This window comes from Carassius gibelio, chromosome A3 (assembly GCF_023724105.1).
Source record: "Carassius gibelio isolate Cgi1373 ecotype wild population from Czech Republic chromosome A3, carGib1.2-hapl.c, whole genome shotgun sequence".
NCBI lineage: Eukaryota > Metazoa > Chordata > Actinopteri > Cypriniformes > Cyprinidae > Carassius > Carassius gibelio.
In genome coordinates this window covers 9,201,739-9,222,727 of record NC_068373.1, presented here as the reverse complement: position 1 = coordinate 9,222,727, position 20,989 = coordinate 9,201,739, and the positions used below count along the sequence as shown (strand labels likewise).

The 20,989-nt window shown below is 40.2% G+C and overlaps 2 protein-coding genes across 2 annotated transcripts; one reads left to right on the top strand and one right to left on the bottom strand.

The window, feature by feature from the left end:
• Positions 1 to 710: 710 nt before the first annotated feature.
• Positions 711 to 2,432, bottom strand: LOC127957052 (uncharacterized). Its single transcript, XM_052555398.1, has 2 exons — positions 1,716 to 2,432; positions 711 to 1,650 (listed from the first exon to the last, which is right to left on the bottom strand). The coding sequence occupies exons 1-2, from the start codon at positions 2,430 to 2,432 to the stop codon at positions 820 to 822; spliced, it is 1,548 nt and encodes a 515-aa protein (XP_052411358.1). The 3' UTR covers positions 711 to 819.
• Positions 2,433 to 15,113: 12,681 nt separating this feature from the next.
• On the top strand, positions 15,114 to 20,832 carry LOC127945256 (2-amino-3-ketobutyrate coenzyme A ligase, mitochondrial). The gene is made up of 9 exons (XM_052541833.1): positions 15,114 to 15,411; positions 16,514 to 16,644; positions 16,733 to 16,834; positions 16,917 to 17,063; positions 17,351 to 17,505; positions 19,438 to 19,520; positions 19,683 to 19,854; positions 20,152 to 20,273; positions 20,377 to 20,832. The coding sequence occupies exons 1-9, from the start codon at positions 15,189 to 15,191 to the stop codon at positions 20,526 to 20,528; spliced, it is 1,287 nt and encodes a 428-aa protein (XP_052397793.1). The 5' UTR covers positions 15,114 to 15,188; the 3' UTR covers positions 20,529 to 20,832.
• The last annotated feature ends 157 nt before the right edge of the window (positions 20,833 to 20,989 follow it).

Below are 20,989 nucleotides of genomic sequence, written 5' to 3'. Positions count from 1 at the left end.
TTTGATTCATAAGCCAAAGCTATAGCATTCACAAGCCAATGTGAGAGGCGTTGCTTAGAAATAGGATTCCCTCCATGAGGGGGTGCCCATGAAATAAAGAGCTGGTCGCTCTTCCGGAAAGCACTGGTCCTGTTCATATATGTCCGTAAGGCACGGACGGGACACAGAGCATTTAGCCTCTCATCCTCCAGGGAGGAAAAAGGTGGAGGGTGAAAAGCGGACAGCTCCAACACCTCCGAAGTGAACGCAGGAAAGCACTTCGGCATGAAGGCCGGATTAGGCCTAAGGGAAACCATATCTCCACTAAGAGAGAATTTAGTGCACGAGGGATGAACCGAAAATGCATGTAGCTCACTGACACGTTTGGCTGATGCCAAGGCCAAGAGCAAAGCTGTCTTGAAGGACAGCGGCTTTAGGGAAATACTTCCAAGAGGTTCAAAAGGATATTGAGACAGAGCCTCCAACACCATGGAGAGATCCCACTCAGGAACCGTCCTCCTGATGACTGGCAAGCGGCGACGGGCACCCTTCATAAATCTACGGATTAGAGGATGCTGCCCGACTGTTGAGCCCTCAAAGCCCACATGACAGGCCGAAATCGCAGCCAAGTAGACCTTAATTGTGGAAAAGACCTGTCTTTTTCTAGGAGGTCCTGGAGGAAACACAAAATATCAGGAACTGAGCACTGATAAGATGTGAGACCACGCCCATCACACCACCCTTCGAACACTCGCCACTTACTGCCATACAAGGATCGCGTAGAAACGGCCCTGGCATTCTGTATAGTAGCAATCACACGCGGCGAAAGCCCAAGTGCGCTTAGGTTCGTCCTCTCACGGGCCAAGCCCAAAGAGCCACCCTGTCCGGGTGCGGGTGATAAATCTCCCCGTTCGCTTGGGACAATAGATCCGTGCGGGGGGGAAGGCGCCACGGCTCGGCATATAACAGAGGGATTATCTCCGCCAGCCATTGTGCTTTGGGCCACCTGGGTGCTATCAGAATGAGAGACAGGCCCTGCCCTCTCACCCTGGCCAGTGTAGGAATTATCAGGCACAGGGGAGGAAAGGCATACAGCAGCACACTGGGCCACGGGTGAGCCAGTGCATCCACCCCGAGGGGCGCGTCCACGTCCTTTAGCGAGAAGAACATAGGACAATGGTAGTTTTCGCGCGAGGCGAATGGATCTACGGTTGCCTGTCCGAATCTCATCCATAACACAGCCACTATCTGCGGGTGAAGGCGCCAATCTCCGTAGATTGGGTTTCCCCTTGATAGAAGATCCGCACCTCTGTTTAGAAGGCCCGGAACATGAGTCGCGCGTAACGACAGGAAAACCCGTCCGCTCCACACTAGAAGCTTGTAAGCTAGAGCGTGAAGTTTCGACGAGCGCACGCCGCCCTGACGGTTGATATAAGCCACTGTCGTGGTATTGTCGCAGCGTACGAGCACATGATGTCCCTGCAGGCGAGGCAGAAAATGATTCAGAGCTTTCCATACGGCCATAAGCTCTAAATAATTTATGTGCGCTGAACTTAGTCTGCTCGGCCACAGACCGTTCACCGTTCTGCCCTCCTGGGTGGCGCCCCAGCCTGTTAAGGACGCATCTGTCGTCACAACTTTCCGCATCATAACCGTCCCCAGAGGGGTTCCCTGTGCGTAAAAGTCTGCGCTCTTCCAGTGGCGCAAGGCTGCCGAGCAGGCGCGTCCTGCAATACTTTCTCTTTCGATTCGGCTATGATGAGCCAATCGTCTATGTATGTCAGAATCCTCAGACCTGACATTCTCATGGGTGCTAAACCCGCCTCCGCACACAGACAGAAACACCGGGGGCTCAGACTGAGCCCAAATGGCAGAACTGTGAATTCGTAACATGTGCCTTGGTAGGCGAAACGAAGAAACTTCCTGTGTGGCGGATAAATGCTTATATGGAAGAAAGCATCTTTCAGGTCGACCGATGTGAACCAGTCGTTCGGTTTTATGGCGCGGGCGAGCGAGCCATGAGTCAGCATTCTGAAATTGTATTTCCTCAAATGTTTGTTCAACACACGAAGGTCCAAAATAGGACGGAGAGCGCCGTCCTTTTTTGGGACCAGGAAATAACGAGAATAAAATCCCTGATTCATCAGACTGGGGGGCACCACTTGAATCGCTCCCTTGTTTAGGAGGGAGGATATTTCCTCTTTCAGAATGTGTGAGGCGTTCTCTTCCATGTGTGAAGAGAGAACGCCGTTGAAATGCGGGGGTTTCATTGCAAACTGCAGTCTGTATCCCTGCATTATAGTACGCATCACCCACTCGGGAGCCGAAACAGTTCGCCAAGCCCATTCGTGACTTGCGAGCGTTCCCACCCGAGCTGCAGCGGGGCTGTGTAAGCCCAGCTGGTTTATTTGTGATACAATGGCGCCATCTAGTGGACACACCAGGGGCACCATGCAGGGGTTCAGACAGATTTCCTCTCTCCGCAGGGAGATGGACTCTCTCTGCAGAGAGAGATCCTCTCTCCATAACGAATTCATTTGATTCATTTTTTAATGTGTTTTTTGTTTTTTTGTGTGTTTTGTGTTGGGGAAACACTGGGGCCGAAACCTTTATTGGTTGGGTGAGGGGAACAGAGTGTATGCGGTGTGGTGACACTGCTTTTGCACTTTTCCTCACAACAGGCCCCCTGAACATGAGGGGGGAACACACACCGTTCATTAAACACATGGGCTGGGCAGCCTCGAACGGGGAGGAACCGATCCATCCACGGGAGACCCTGCGTTTTTTGAACGGGGGTCCTGGGACAGGAAGAGAGTCCGAAGGGCTCGAGACCCGTGAACGCGGACTCGATGTCCCCATCAACCGAACATCAGGCAGGCCGCTTACGTTTCGAGTCGATGGGGGAAGGGTTAGGTGTTTTTTCGAGTCGATTTTCCCCAGTGCTTAGCAGGCGGTGGGTTATTCTGCCGTTGTGGGGGTTTGTTGCGGGGCCTTTCCTTGCCCTGGTGGAAGTGTCGTCCCATGGCTGGAATGTTAGGCAAACGCGCAGGGGTTGTCTGGCGTGGGGCCGCCTTCCTAGGGAGACATAATTTGAAGGCCTTGTCCTCCTTCTTTTTGTCGTCACACCGTTGTTGCATCAATGCGACGGCGGGACCGAAGAGAGCCCGGCCGGGCTCAACCGACGCGCCCGCGATGCGCCGCTTCTCACTGTCAGGAAGGCCTGACAGGTTAAGCCAGAGCGCGCGCTCTCCCACCACAGAAAGCGCCATAGAGCGCCCAGAGGCTTGGACGGCCTGCCGAGCGTTACGAAGGACGAGGTCGTTCACCGTGAGGATCTCCTTCCACAGGGGTAGAGAAGGAGTTCCCTTTTCTAGCTGTTGGCCTAATTCGTCCAAAAGCTCCGCCTGGTAGGCGGAGAGGAGAGACGAGACGTTGAGGGCCCTGACAGCCAAGGCCGAGGACTTGTATGCGGCCTGGTGAACTGAGGCGGAAAAACGGTCCATCTTGTTTGGCAAGACCGGCTTAGGGGGAGCGAGCAGCCCGCCCTGAGCGGGGTTAAGGTGCCTGGCGATGGACGGCTCGATAGCGGGGGGGTCACCCATACCATGAGCTGCCATATCTTTTACTTCAAGCCCCGAAAGGCCGTGTTTGAAGTCGAGCGGGTCGCTCCAATTGTGCCTCATATGCTTAGCGCACGCTGGAAGGACGGGGAAGAGTTGTTTCCTCGGACTGGGAGATGGTCCCAACACTTTTCCGTCGTAAATATCCCTCTCCTGGTCGGTGGCGCTCTGTGGAGCCGGCCACTCAATGTTGAGGCGAGCGGCCGCTCGCTCACACACTTCCAGGAGGATGGACTGAGGCAGGGCTGCGTGGCCGCTAGCCTGGGGAACGCCAGAGGGCAGGATGGCCTCCTCGTCCTCTGAGACCCCGAGAAGGGCCGCATCATCCTCATCGCCGGAACCGGCCGGTCCGTCGGCGAGCATGAGGTTGCCCGCGAAGATGTCCTCTTCGGGGAATGCGGGATTGGGCTGGTCAGCCCAAACAAGTGAGGATGCGCCCCGGGAGTCCCCCGGTAGCGCGTCGTCGCCACCGTGTCCCCCATCTGAGTCAGAAAAACCGAGCTCGGCGCACTGGGTCGCTGCAACTTTAAGACGGCGTCGTAAAAGCTTTCTGGGCAGCATAAGGCAATTACTGCAATTTTCCGGGTTCTCCAATGCTTCTTGAGCGTGTTTAAGGCCCAAGCAAACCACGCAGAACGGGTGAAGATCCTTAGCAGCGATTAGCGCTCCACACGCGGCCGGGCAGGCCCGTGATAGGCTATTCCCCGGAGAAGCGGTAGGTTTTGAAAGCGACATACCGGAGAAGAAATCGGAAAAATCCGTGGCGGGCAGCCGTGGGAGCAGGTGAACGACGAGAGCGTGGGCGGCTCTGAATGCAGAACACAGCAGAAAAAGGCTGAGAAGACGACAGTCACGTCTGGCGGAGGCTGATCGGTCGATATGTCCTCCTGAAGACACGAAGGTGAGCAGCGTAATCCAACCGAACTGTGTCAATGCAGAGATCGCGAGAAGCGAATGTCAACTGGAGAATAGCAGCGCTGCAGCCATTATTATACCCCTAGGTAAGGGGGCGGGGCCTTACCTGGCATTGGCTGCGCGCTTCTGTCTGTCTAGCCAGACTTGGTGCAATTGGATGCTTCTGCAGAGGTCAGGTACGGATGCCCTTCCCATAGGTGGATCTCGAACACGAGATGATGAAAGAGAACTCACCGTGTTTTAATGGCATCCGCAGTAAAAAAACAAAAAAACAAAACAAAACCTGTATATAACTCCTAGATCTATTTTTCCACAGCTCATATTGACTGGGGAGTTTTATTGAATTTTCTCAGACAAATATTTTTGAGTGTTTCAGCAGAACACAGTAAATAGCAGTACAACTTGCTTTTAGAGATGCATGTCTATTCGTCACAGCCTCCCATGTGAATGGCAAAGATGGCACTGTTATGAATATCGTAAAAAACATTATTTGGCTTCAGAAATTCTTCGCGCACACTCGGCCGATGACCACTGTCTTAATAACGTTACTAAATGATTTGTTTACAGAAACAACCCAGCATTTTTTGAGTGTAATGAGGAGATGATGAGTCAGGCAACTTCATCATGGGACACGGACTCAGAAAACACTAGTTTATTAGTAAATAATTCAAATATATTTTTACAATTTCCCTCTGTCACATTCATGGTAATTTTTCCGGTGCTTTGGGACATCTTTTGAACTCAATTTGAACTCAGAACTGTTTACCTGCGCTGATAGACTCACTATCTGATATGAATTTGGATCAGCATAGGCTACATTTGCAATTTACAATCGTAACTACATTGTGCTATTAATCCTTTCAAGCCGATTTTCATTAAATTGGTCAGCTCCTGACAGCATCGGGTGTTTTATTAATGGTTATTCAAACTAGTCGTCTATTAGGCTACGATGTCTCTGTAACAAAAGCAGTTGCATGAATAGCCTACTAAAGTTTGAAACAAAAAATGAAACCATCAACAGAAAATACTGAAAAATGTAGCCTATTACCCTCCATGTTTAAAAATACAAGCGCAGCTGTTTAGAGATTAATGACGACGTCACAGAATTTACCTGTATTTTGGAATGGATGTGTGAATGGTGCTTTTCCGGAAAAAAATGGAATGTTGTTGACTGTGTTAACAGCTCATTTTTTTATTTACCTGTAAAGTCGTTCCGGTAATTTTACGGCAATTTCCTGGTAGGCTATTACTGTATGACAGAGGCTATATATTACTGACAGAAAACGCTGCTGTTTAAAATGGACACCGAATGTTCTAGGCAACATTAGCCTCTTTCACACAGTAATACCAGTTAATTTCCGTAAAATTACCGGAACTACTTTACAGGTAAATTCAAAAATGCATAGAATAAATGTTTAGGTTAGCTAATGGTCTGAAGTTACCTAGCAACAGTGTATGTTATCGTTAGCTCATCAACAGGTGTAGACCATAGACTGTAAAAAATAAGTAACGTTAGACAGACATTTTGATTACCCTGACCTGAGCTAATTTACTGAACCAACAAACTCACAATTCCTTTCTTTTTTTCATCCATGAAGACATTAAAGTCATCTGTTGCTGGCGTTTCATGACTGACTGCGATACCGGCTGCTCAGTAGAACTTTCAGTGCGCTTACACTATTTAGTAAATAGTAAAAATTCACTATTTAGATAGACGTCCCTGCCTGTACGCGGACGCGCGCATCACAACTGACAGGCATGATGTCTGTTCTGCTCGGCCCTGCTCCTCCCTGACGATGACGACGCGCAGTAAAAAAAAAAAAAACGAACGGGATTTTGAAAAGTGGGGGGACATGTCCCCCCTGTCCCCATAGGAAATTACGCCCGTGATTTTATATACTGAACCTAAACAGATCGGCCTTTTACAGCAGATTTAGATTAAAATATAAAATAAATAAAATAAAAAATATACAATAAATATGAAGGTGTGAAAAGTTTATATTCATTCTGAGCAGTTGGTAACGTGAAAAGCTTGATGCTTTGGGTTGTTTTGGAACTATTTTCTTATATACCTACTAACTAAATATTTTCTCCTTGATATTTTGTATGTATATATATATATATATAAATATATATATATATATATATAAACACACTTGCAATTGTGTGCTGTGTACCAGCCCTGCATTTGTGCTTATGATGATTTAATTCTTTGAGACTACACTTGGCACGGCTCCTTATTACCAATAAATAGAAAGATAATGCTCTAATGCTGCTTTGCATGAATCAAACCAAACCCAACCAGAACAAATTTTTACATCAGCTCTTGTTGTGAATTTGCAACAGTTCAGAGTAATGATATTTCAAGGAGGGCCAGTCCTCCATCTCTGATTTGCTAAACTTGTAATGTTATTTCTCAATCTTGATGCCTTGTGTTCTGTGTGGAAGATGAAGTGAGCGTCCATTGGCAATGCAGCTGAACACTTCAATCTGATGTCATCAATTTCCATCACTCAAAATTGATAATTTCACTTTGTACAAAGCCTGTCCAGCCTGTGAATGAAAGACTGTAACTTGTTTCTCATCGAGGAAAGTAAAATACTTTAATAATTTGAATTGAGTAATAATAGCCATGAGCAATGACAATAATAACACATGAAGCAATGTATTCACCCCTCCACACTAAACTCCTCTATATTTCTCAAACCATGGATGGACAGAGCTAGGGACGCTGGTGATGATGGACACTGGTTCAGTTTCTTCTTCTGAAAGTTTGATTTCTGGTAAGAACTCACATATAGAATTTACTTTGGCCACGTGATCTCATTGTGTTTCTTAAGATTATAAATAACAAGAACAAATACTGCAACTGCAAGTTATCTGATCTGTGAAGTGTATAAGTGTAGTGAAATGATATTTTGGAAATCCTTTTCCCTACATAGAGTCATCAGTCACATAGCAGAACAGGATTCTCCAGACTCTTACTAGTGTCCTCCACAGACATTCAAGCATGGCACCTGTGTTAATTATATATATATAGATGCCCCAAACAACAGCAAAGCTTAAAGAGGTCCACACCTTGGACAATTGTGTGGGATAACCAGTGTGGACAGCTGATCACATTATTAACTTATAGACTGATAGCTTTTTTTTTTTAAATCATTTATTCAATTATTTTAGGTTTTTCAAGCAATCAGATTTAATAATAAATAGGCAAATCTAAGCAGTGCTAAAGCTTTTCATGGTAAACTACTTTATTGATTAGCGGGACAGCCCTGACAGGTTTCTTTGCACGTAAATGTCTCTCTATGTGCTCGAGTGTCTGTGCCTGTACGCATGTAGACATGAAGAAGAAAGATGTACAAAAAATACAAAAAAGTGTAAATCAGCCACTTATATGGGAGAGAGACCCCCAACCTTAAACGTAACCCTCACAGAAACCTATGCAAATTTAATTCGATATAAACATAATTTGGAAGCTTTCTGAGTTCATGAACAACTCAAAGCAGACATAGTATTTTAGAATTATACATTTATTATATCATTTCAAACTGTAAAAGGAAAGACACATTGATCTTTGATGTCCATAAATTTAACATGGCTTTTAATTATAACTTAATATACCAAATTAGTGTATACATTCAAGCATTTTCATTTGGTGTGTCATTGAGAAGGTGATTGGCTACAACTGATTAAGTTAACAAGTCATTTTTTAGGAGGGGGTGATTATTTTTATTTTTTCTGACATGATGGTTTTATGTCTTTCACTTGGATGGTATAAGTTGCACTTAGCAAATACAGTTGAATAAAACAAAAACTGTGTCTGTCTTCATTTCAGCCTGCAAAGCAACTAAATGTGATTATTTTCTATACCCACTGTGTGGTTAATAATGATTCTATCAGACACCATAATGTTTTCAAATGAACAACGAGTGAATATATTTTATGAAATGCAGTGGCGCAAAAAGTAAGATATTATACTCTTTCTTTTTTATTATTACAGAACAAAATAACAAGACAAGCTACAAACCCCCCACCCACCCCACCATGCATTCATACCACAACCACAATCATCCACAGTTATGACAACAAAAGCAAAATAAAACGAAGCACAAAGCAAACAAAGTAAATAACATAAGAAAATGAAAAATAAAATAAATCAATACCACTAATCAAAAAATCAATGAACATAAAACACAATAGAATTTGCAAAACATTTATGCCATAACACATGGAGCATCTTTAAGAACGTACACCTTATATTTATATCTCTAACTCAAATAAGCAGACATTCCATTTATTTTCATGCTCAGTTATTCTGTTTTTATTTGTTGCAATAAATGTTTCTAGCACATACTGATAAAACACTCTATTCTTAAAGTGTTTTATACAAAGGTTTGATAAAGTTTTAGCTTTAAAAATAAAAATTTTACCCATCAAAATAATTATATTCAAAAAATGTATGCATTTTCCCTCAAAGATACATAACAAAATTTTCTGAGGTGTCATTTGCAAAACAATATCCATAGACCTTAACCATAAGTGTATGCTGACCCAAAACTTAGCCACATGTGGGCAAAAATGTAACAAATGCATCAGGTCCTCCTCCTCATCCCCGCAGAACCTGCAACAGGGATCCTGTTCTATCTGCCATTTAAACCGAGATTTTTTTGTTGCAATAATTTTATAAAAGATTTTAAGTTGAAATATAAATCGATTGTAGCTCTAAAAATTGTTCTAAAGTAATCTTTCCATAAAATTGGATCATTAAATTCATCTTCCCAAAACAGGCATGTTCTGTGTGGAAAAAGTGCAGTGCCTGTAATATTTAAATTCCAAATATATATTATTTTATTTATCTTTACACCAGACAGACAACCATTTAAGACATCTTATTGGTGGGAGACAAACCATTAATTTATTCTTCTTTTCATTTTGCAGTTTCATTTTCCAAGTTTTAGGAATTGCAGAAATCAGCTGGTTGAATTGTAACTGATTGAGAGAAATGCTAAAAACATTTCTCAAGTTTTCATAAGAAATAAAATCTCCAGGTAAATCTAAAAGGTCATTGACAAAAATTAACCCATTTTTGACAAATTCCTCCCACAACAATGGCTTGTCTCCAACCGTAATGTTTGAATTCATCCATAGCAACTGTGTCTGAACGTCTTGAATTGTATCTGGAGGGTGGTCCTGGAAATTCAACCAAGCTTTCAGTGCATCCTTGAAGAATGGTGATAACTCTTTAAAATTATTTTGAAATATTTTATCAATATGTATTGCTTTTAATTGGTAAAAAGCAAATATATTATTCGAGAAATTATTTTTGTTTATTGTTCCATATAAATTTGAACATTTTTTGTTCAAAATGTTTGAAGAACCTCATACTAGGTGAAGGAAGAAGCATTAGTAAGTGGGTAAATTGTGGAATTACTAATGTATTAATCAGAGTTACTTTTCCTTGAATTGTCAGAGAGTTCCCCCTCCAAGGTTGTAAAATTCTATCTGCTTTTTCCATCCTTCTCTCATAATTGAATTTATCAATTTCTTTAAAGTTGTCAGGTAGATGAATCCCTAGTAAATTAAAGTCTCCATTAATCAATTGAACAGGAAGGGAACTGTTTAAAATAAAACTTGTGTCTTTAAATGTCCCAATTCTCAGAATGTTACATTTCGCAAAATTAGGTTTCAAACCAGATATTTTTGAAAATGTATTTAACTCCCTTATTAGTCCTTCTAAAGTGGATTGTGTTGGTTTTATAAAAAAGATTGCATCATCAGCATACATTGTTAGCTTAATCTCTTTACCGTTTGGAAATAGACCTGATATATCTGGATTGTTCCTAATTTTAATAGCCAGAATTTCAATACATAAAATAAAGAGATATGGTGACAAAGGACACCCTTGACGGACTCCTTGTGTTAATAAAAATGTGTCTTTTATATGACCGTTATTAATCACTCGACTAACTGGATGATTATAAAGAGTTTCAAACCACTGTATTAAGTTTTTCCCAAAATTAAAAAAGCTAAGACATTGTTTTATGAACTTACATTGAACTTTATCAAACGTCTTTTCGAAATCAGCAATAAACAATAATCCTGGTTCCTGATGGTTCTCATAAAAATATATGGTGTCCAGTATTTGTCTCAAGTTATCTCCTATAAATCTCCCCTTATTAAAACCTGCTTGATTGTTGTTTATAACATCTCCAATTATATTTTTTATTCTTAAAGCAATACATTTAGATAAAATACGAGTATCACAGCAGAGCAGGGTCAATGGACGCCAATTTTTTTTACCATTTTGGATCTTTATATTTCCCATCAGGATCTTGTTGTAAGAGTATTGAGATAACTCCCTCTCTTTGTGAATTAGATAAAATACCTTGTTGAAATGAAAAGTTGAAAGATTCTAATAAGGGTTTTTTAATTTCTGTAAAAAAAATCGTATACATCTCGATAGGAATTGCATCGATACCAGGAGATTTACCAGATGAAAATGAATTAATTGCCTCCAATAACTCCTGCTCTGTCATTTCGCCTTCACAGCTTAATTGCTGCGAAGTAGAAAGCAGAGACATTGTTCAAAGGGAAATATTGCTCAGTCACACCATTAAGGGGCTCCAATATTGCATCGTTAGAATACAGAGTTTTAAAATATTCACATTCTTCCTGCAATATTTCTTGTGGATTTGTGACTAAGACATCATTTCTGTGTAAACTCATGATATTATACTTTGATGAAGTAAGGCAATGCTCCAATAATGTAATCATTTAAATTCAGTCTGTACATAATTTGATAGCTTGATACTTTGTTTTACAATTTTCTTTGAGAGAGAAGAAATAAACTTCCTAACTGGCTTTAAATATTCCCATTGAACTTTGGTATAAACGTGTGTGCTGTATACTAGCTCTAATATTCTTCCTTAAGATGAAGCAGGAATGAATGAGTGATTGAATTAATTTGATATCAGAAACCTAAACCTGTTGGTCAAATCTTAGTGACAACACGTGGCATGGCTATCAGTTACTATCAAATAGACAAGATAATGCTCTAATGCTGCTCTGCATGAACCAAACCCAACCCAACAGGTCCAGAGCTCCTCCTCCGTGCATGGGGCGAGAGCTCCAGTAACTCGACATCAGCTCCTCTCGGGAAGTGCAACAGATGTGGCCGGGGCGACAATGATTTCAAGGGGGACAATCCTCTATCGTATAAATGCTACACTTATAGTTCTTATCAATCTTGATTCAAGTGTTCTGTATTGAAAAAGAACGGAAAGGCCATTAGAAACATACAATTTAACACTTCAATGCAGTGTTAATTTCGTTGACTAAATATTTTCGTCATTATTTTCGTCACGAATATATTTTTGCAGACGAAAACGAAACGAAAACTAAAAAAGAAGGCACTGATGGAGACTAAAACTATGACTAAATTGATTGACATTATCGTCAACGAATAAAGGACGAGACGAAAATAGACTGTGACGAAAATCAAATCAGCAGACGGGAGAGATGCGAGGAATGAACAAAAGAACCGGCAAAACAGAACCGGCAAAACGGAATAGGCGAGACTGCATGAGAGAAGAGAACCAATCCGAGCCTGACTTATTGAGACGTGAAGCGAAGGTTTTCAGTTTTTAAATGAGCTCCCGGGAAGACGGCATTCGAAGAGGTGATGTCTAAAAGAGCGACAAAATGTCCACAGCTGGGAAAAAAGAAGGGGAGACTTGTGGGCTCACTTCACGTTTGACAACGAACAAAACAAAACAAAGTGTAAAGCACGCGGAGCGCTCATTCGTGGCAAGAACACAACCAATTTGAAAAGACATTTACAGACGAGCCACACGGACATTTTCTCAAATGTAATTTCACAACGATGTTCTTTTGTTTATTGAGCTAAGCAAAATTGGAAGACTGCAGTGCGTAGATGTTGTAGCATTAAATATTACGAACTGAAAAGTACTGTAAAATAGCCCCTTCTTCAAGTTGGATGAGAGCACAATACTAATACGTAATATTATGATACATACATTTGATTAATACTAATGTTTAGTATATTTTATAATGTTCTACTTTTTGACAATATCACAAATATTTCTATATTAGTCATGTGAAACGTGAATGTTCACATCCTATCATTATACATACTAATCTAGCAATATTGTAGTATTTAAAACATACAATATTGCTAGACAAATGAATACCTTATAAAATCATGTTACTTTTTTTATCCACCCAACTTATTAAATATTTACTTTAAATGTATGCACTTATTGTTCAGCTCAGCTGTAAGCTTTAAGGTCCTGGACCTAACTTTATTTTTCTTTTATTGATGGTCAATTGGCAGCTAGTTATTGTTTACATTATCATGACAGTGTTTGTTGCTGCATAAAAGCTTTTGAGTCGAAATAAAGACACAGTTGTGTTGAAATAAAGTTGAATTTGTGTTTTATATATTTTGGTTAAGTTTGTTTCCTATACCAGCTGTAAAAAAATTGTCTAGTAAATCTGTTATTGATTTTAGTCTTATTTTAGTCGACTAAAATACCAAGCAATTTTAGTCGACTAAAATAAGACTAAAATTAAAACAAATCAGATGACTAAAACTAAAAAGAATTATAGTCAAAAGACTAAGACTAAAACTAAATTAAAATTTTGTGTCAAAATTAACACTGCTTCAATGCGACGTCATCAATCATTTAAAATGAATAAATTCAGATGCAAATAATTTCATTTTGATCAAAGCATGTCCAGTTGGTGAATGTAAGACTGTCAAGTGTTTCTCACCTAAACTGTGCTGATAATACCTTCATCTTCACCATGACTCCACGGTCTCACAGTGCTGACACCAAGAGATGGAGCTGTTTCTTCAACTGAGAACTGAACATCTGTAACGCATCACATATTCACATTACCTTTAGTCAGATTAGCTTCAGTGTGTTTACATTTTCATTATTTGTTAATTTCTTAAAGAATACTATTCGTCCTCACCAGAGTTCTCATCATGTCCACAGCAGCACAGGAATCTCCGGGCTGTTCGTAGAAGACGCCATAAAAATCCGGTTACTGTATCTGTGGTGAGAGATACTTAAATTTGTATGATTCCTAAAAAGCGAAACAATTGTGTAATCAAGTATAAATGCCATTTTACATAGCTAAACCCGCTTCAATCGAAAAAAAACGTCGTCAAAACGTATTTTATTGTCATATTGAGTGCGGAAAAGTTTATTTGCATCTGTCTAATGATGTTTTAACGCCACTGTTTATCCGTTTAAACATTCTATATTACATGCATTCGCTTGAAATGGCGATTATTATAAGTTAAGAATAATGTCGTCCACCTTAAAAACACAGGAAGTTACAGGAAGAATAAAACATTCAGTCCGTGTGAGCAAGACATAGTTTGACAATACATACAGGGCTAAAACAGAACAATTCTGACCTGTTTTACTAAGTTCCATATTGAATTCCAGTCGTATTTGTTGTTTAAAGTTCGGTGTTTTGTTATTGTCTAGAACGTAACACGAAGGGATTCGGATTTGCCGCGGTTATCGAACGCCCCCTCTGACGTGTCCGTGACGTCACGAGGAGTCTGTACTAGATCGCTCTCTACTGTAGCGATGAGCGACACATGATAAATAATGAAATCGTGAAAAAGGATTTATTCGTAAATTAGCTTAAGCGGAACGAACATTTGCGCTGCCTGATTTTCTGAGATATTAACCATAGTTCTTTATAGGCTATAATTATTTAAAAAAATTTGTAAAAGTGACGAATTAAGAAACATCAATATGTGATACACACAACAAATGTAATATTTGTATTCAGTTTAATAATCTAAACTTGGATCATAACCAATAAAATACTATAAATAACCCGAACTGCTCAACTGAAATGTGTTCATAAGGACTAAGTACATTCTTTTTTGTGACAAAGATAACAATAGAGGAAAACACATAAAAGCTAACCTTACTTACGTTTTAAAGTGTTCCTCTCTTACTCCACTGCAAGCCATCACCTAACTTAAGGAGCTCTAGTATAGAGCTAAAAAAAGTCAACATCTTCATAATACGACTTATAAAGACAACATTTTTCTTCTGCAGAATGCTGTTGTTACATCGCCAGTTGCCGGGAGTTGTTCCCGCGAAAATGACGTGCTCGACTCGTGCACTTTCCCTCTAGCTCCGCCTCTTTCCCGCGGTTCTTACTTCCAGTGCAGTCTTTTTATCTGGTTCTGCATTTTGCCCATTCATTTTATTAACTTTTACACAAAATATCAGATGCACAACAGATCTTGCAGTAGTAGTTGCTGACAATAAATTTTTATTTATGCAAGCTGAGAACATGTATTTGTGTGTGTGTGTGTGTGTGTGTGTGTGTGTGTGTGTGTGTGTGTGTGTGTGTGTGTGTGTGTGTGTGTGTGTGTTGCACACATAAATACAGCGTGTTTTACTGTCTATGATGATGAACAACACAAGCTATCAGTCCAGGTTCTTTAAAACGAATGGACCTCAGCCTCGCTATGATTGGACAAAGAGTGCACCGCCTGCTTGGATAAACACGTTTGATTGGCTGATTTGTCGACGCCCATGTGACATATATCCGCTCTCGCTCTTCTAGTGCACGTACTTTTACTGTACTGCTGACTGTAACAGTGCGAGAGAAATGTCGCTTCGCCCAGCTGTTCGTCTACTCGGGGCTCCGAGCTTCAGGAGTGTCTTACAGCCCTGCTCTGCTGGTGCAAACAGAGGCTACTCGGCCGTGGCTCAGGCGCTGTCGGTGCTGGGGAACGAGCTGGACTCTATCCGGGTCGCGGGCACGTGGAAGGGGGAGCGGGTCATCACGTCCAGCCAGGGGCCTCATATCTGCGTGGACGGCAGCAGAGGCGGTGAGCAGCAGTGTGTGGAGGACAGCCTAGCCAAAGAGTCAGTTAAACACTAGATACAACAATCATATATTCCTTAAATATTCCAGAAGGCACATACCCTAAGCCTAGGGAAAGAAAGTCAATAGCGTGCTGCAATTTCAGTTTTCAACTTTTATTTGTAGCTCCATGGGAATGTATAAAACAAAAACGTAACAAACACGTTATATAAATTGGTTAACAGAGGCGCTAAAATGTTCAAATAATCAGTAATACAATATTAATGAAAAGCTTATCACATTTACGCAAATGTATTACTTTGTTTAATTAAATATACATTTCTATAAAATTATTTAATCAAATGTATTCCTATAAAGTTATATCTTAGTTTAAAAAATAAAAGTGAGGTTAAGGGTTGGCTGAATTTATGCCTTATATTATTTAAACTCTTTTCTTAAGGTTTATGTTTAGATCCTTGAAATGAGTAGTGCAGCAGACAAAAAATATATATAATTACTAGTTGTTGTTTTTTTTAATTGTTAACCTAATTGATTGTTATTATAAGATTTCAAAGCTTTTCCCATTTACGCAAATGCCCTATTTTATTTTATAACAAAATATAAACTGAATGACTTGACTGAATTTATGATTATCGATATTTTAAAACTCTCTTAAAGGTTTATATTTTGATGCTTGAAATGAGTAGCGCAGAGAAATAACGTATATTTATTAATTTAATATTTATACTAACAATATCAACATAAAAATGTTATTGTATACACAATATATATTTTAAGTATTATATATTATATATAATTATTATTCTTTATTATTATTATTATATATTGTATAATGTATTTTTGAATACAATTGAAGTTAGGAGTTTGAATGCATATGACTGAACGTATGTTTATTATTTTCTTATAACTCTTCTTAAGTTTTATGTGTAGATGCTTTAAATGAGTAGTACAGTAATTCTATATTTACAAAGTTCTATTTACTAATATTTTTATTATTTTATATTATTAATTAAATTATAGTGGGCAGAGTTCAATAGCTCAAATTAAATATTAAAATTTTTTGTTTCTCTTCATCTTCTGATCCCATATTTCTCTCTTTGTTTCAGACATATTGAATTTCTGTGCAAATAACTACCTGGGTTTATCCAGTCATCCAGAGGTGGTGAAGGCAGGAATAGATGCTCTGCAGAAGTACGGCGCTGGCCTTAGCTCAGTTCGCTTCATCTGCGGCACACAGGTGAGGTCAAGTACTGTATTTGAACACACACTGATAGCAATGCTTGTTGATGCCTTTAGATGTATTTGTTAATCCGACTGTTCTCTAGAGCATCCACAAGAACTTGGAAGAGAAACTAGCCCAGTTTCATGAAAGAGAAGACTGTATTCTGTATGCGAGCTGCTTCGATGCCAATGCTGGTCTGTTTGAGGTTTGCTTTAACCATTCGTTCTGATATACTGAAGCACCGCTGCCAATACACTGGAACAACACATTGGTACTCTTTGCTTTAGGTCCTGTTGGGTCCCGATGATGCCGTGTTGTCTGATGAACTAAACCACGCCTCTATTATCGATGGCATTCGATTGTGTCGTGCCAAGAGGTTCCGCTACAAACACATGGACCTGAATGACCTGGAAGAAAAGCTGAAAGAATCACAGGTAGAGTCTGTCACTCATGTTACTGGATTTCATGCAAATCAGAGGTTGCACGGCAAGCTTCAAGTGCTTTATGTGCATGGTGATATTTAAATAATGCTTGGATTAAACTGATTGTGTGGTGGCTTGATATTTTGATATGATAATGATTTGTTTGTTGAAAAAACTAAAAATATATAATGCAACAATTTAAGTTAGCTATTACAAATGTCTAAGCTTCAGCAACTCAAAGCATTTGAAAAAAAAAAGATTTCTTGGTTCGTTCACTTGATTTCTTGATTTATTTACAGTCCTCTCGTCTGAGGTTGGTGGTCACAGACGGTGTGTTCTCCATGGATGGTGATGTGGCTCCTCTGCAGGGTATCTGTGATCTAGCTGAGCAGTACGGTGCCCTGGTCTTCATTGATGAATGTCATGCCACAGGATTCATGGGTCCCCGTGGCCGGTGAGTGGACAAAAGAAAAAAACACTTTTTAGGAAAATTGAGTGAAAAGGTCTGGTTAGAATCCCATTTATTTTCTCATTCGGGGGTTTAATTTTTAATGATAACTTCAAAAATGTTAAAAACAGACCCATTGTGAGCTACAAGGTTATGTATGTGTATATTTATGTATATATTTTAATTAACTTTTTTTTTTTTTAAGCCATCAACCCACATTATTTAAACTTAATATTTAAATAATCATGTTTAACAGTGCAATTTTTGGAGAAAAATTACAATACCCATAATTTTGCAGAAAAAGCCCCAACAATAAGAAAACCAAAACAAGCAAATTGTGCAAAGAGCTCTGTAGCAACACCGAAGCATTGCAAATGACATGATAGTGAATCTATTTGTTGTGTATGAATATTTTGCAATAATAAAATGCATTGTTTCTATATGTGTAATTAACAGCTTTTTAATCAACATTTCTGGATCGTTTTTATTGATGAGATTGTAGTTCTGTCATTAAAGTCGTTTTTTTGTTTTTCAAAATACTTTTTTTTTGATGTTGTGTTTCATCTTGTAGCTGGTTGGTTTGATTCATGGCTTTATGGTTCCTTGATACTTTTTTAAAAGGGGGGGTGAAATGCTCATTTTCACTCAATATCCTGTTAATCTTGAGTACCTATAGAGTAGTACTGCATCCTTCATATCTCCAAAAAATCTTTAGTTTTATTATATTTATAAGAGAAAAATAGTCTGTGCCGATTTTTTTCGGAAAAACACGAGCCGCTGGAGGCGTGAGGTGTAGGCAGAGCTAAAGAATCACGAGCGCGAGTAGGCTTTTGCTTTGAGAGCGTTTGGACATTACCGTGAGGGAAAACCCATCATCCAAAACAAACCATGGCTAACAGTCAGATTCAGCCGTTTATTTATGATCCAGAATCAGATCCTGAGGCTGAAACTGAACGAGAGCAGCAGCAGCAATGACTCGCTCCGAGCGGGGCTCGAACCCGGGTCTCCGGCATGGGAGGGGACGCACTAACAAGAAGGCAGAGATATTTGAAGCAGTTTTACTCACCGCCTGTGTTTCCAACACACGATCGTGAGCCTTTTTCGTTGGGATTGCATCATCCTTAAGAAAAAACGATACGCAAATCCGGTGTCAAAATGGGCCTTGTTTGTAAAACAAGCATCTTCGAAATGCAGGGAACAAACACAAACACTTGCACAACTCCGTTGATCCTCTGTAAAAATAAACTCCGTCCACTGGTCCCTTAATGTTTTTTTTGTTTTTTTTGGTAATCTGTGCAGGGTTGTCTTGCCCTGGCAACCAAAAACACACTTCTTTTGTGAAATTTCGCGACGCTCTCGCTCTGATCAGGCTGTGCTCTCAGTGCTCTGCTATACTGGAGCGCGTGCTCTTCCGGCAGAAGTGCCCTAAGGATCCATATAAGGAAATTCCGCTCCATCTAACGTCACACAGAGCCATACTCGAAAAAAACTTTCCGAAACTTGTGACAAACCGGAAGGAGTATTTTTGGAACAGAAATACTCCTTCAAACGTACAACTTAATTTTTGAAACTTTGTCCATGTTTAGCATGGGAATCCAACTCTTTAACAGTGTAAAAAACTCAGTATGCATGAAATAGCATTTCACCCCCCCTTTAAGATTTATTTTTGGTGTTTTTTGCCTTTATAATGATATGACCGTTAGTACACGGGAAGTGAAGTGGGAGAGAGAGTTGAGAATGTGATCGAAAAAAGGTCCACGAGCCGGGACTCGAACCAAGGACCTGTTAATGTGAAAATCGCTTCAGAGAGATCCCCATCTTAGTTCATATATAAAGAGAGTTTCATATTTCTATGTATGAAGACTTATTTAAACTGTTTAAGAAAGTATTATGTCATATTATATTACTAGTGGATGTTCATGCATCTCTTTCCCGCAGAGGAACCGATGAGCTGCTGGGAGTGATGGACAGGGTGCACATTGTGAATTCCACTCTGGGAAAAGCACTGGGAGGAGCTGCTGGTGTGTATTAATATCCAACATCATCTGAAGCACAGTTTTACATAGTCACGCTACTATGGCAGGTCAAATAACAAAAAAAATCGCAAGTTTCATTTTCTTTACTAAGAAGGCTGAAGTTTTTTTTAGCTCTTTCAAATGTATATTTTTCTAATTCTCTGTCAGGTGGTTACACTGTCGGACCCAAGGCTTTGATTGAGCTTCTGAGACAGCGGTCTCGTCCGTACCTCTTCTCAAACTCCCTCCCTCCTCCTGTGGTGGGCTGTGCCACCCGTGCCGTGGAGCTGCTGCTGGAATCCAATGTTATCGCTCAGTCCATGGCAGCTAAAACCATGAGGTGAGATCGGAGGAGGGAGTGGGCGCTCGCTGATATTTATAGACTCAATTACACTCTTTAGCTTGCGTTACCGCTCTCTTTTTGTGTACCGAAGATAAGTAGAAGAGTTAAAACTAACAAAAAAGAGTTTCCTTTTCAAAGTCTATCTGGGGTGACATTGCAGTCAAAACAAAAAGAGCTGACTTTTGCTGGTTCTGTTTGAAAGTAGGAATGCTTTTAAGAATAAGGGATTTTTGGAGTTCATTGAGCTAAAGGTAGAACAATGATCTTTTGTGTTCCTTTTCTTATTTCCCAAAGGTTCAGAAACAAAATGACACAGGCAGGGTTCACCATTTCTGGCACAGCTCATCCCATCTGTCCTGTGATGCTAGGAGACGCCCGTCTGGCTTCACTTATGGCTGATGATATGCTAAAACTGGGTTAGAATTCAGACGTGTTTAATTCATTATATTGTTTTGCTATAAAATAAATGATGCAAGTCCGGCAGCCTGTTTAAAACAATGTTTTTCTCTCTGTTATCAGGAGTGTATGTGATCGGTTTCTCCTACCCGGTTGTTCCCAAAGGAAAAGCCCGGATTCGAGTCCAGATCTCTGCAGCTCACACTGATGAGGACATTGATCGGACTGTAGATGCCTTCATACAGACCGGCAGGAAGCATGGCGTCATTTCCTAAAGTCAGAAACACAGCTGGGAAAGATGAGGACTGTTAGAGTGAGGTTTAAGTTATACATCTTCTGAGATCAGTGAAGGTCAAAGAATATTTGGAGATTTTTTTGGAATCGACAGAATAAATGACTTCCTTTTAAGATTAATATTTGCTTCTTTTAGGGCAGTCTTCTACACCAGCTATGTACCAAATTTGTCTATGTACCAGTTGAGACTTCGTGTCTCATCAGCATTATTTGCAAGTTTATACTGATCATGCTGATGCTGCTGCAACTGTTCATAGATGGGTAAAAATAAAAAAAGTTATGCCATTTAATGTCTTCTCTGGATATTTACGTGAAGGTTGTTGACTACTTAAATTCACTACTTTCAAAACAAATTCAAGACCTGAGATATACTGGCCCTTACACAGCTGTATGAAATCACACCCAAATCTGAATGTTGAATAAAGGAATGCAATGTCCATGC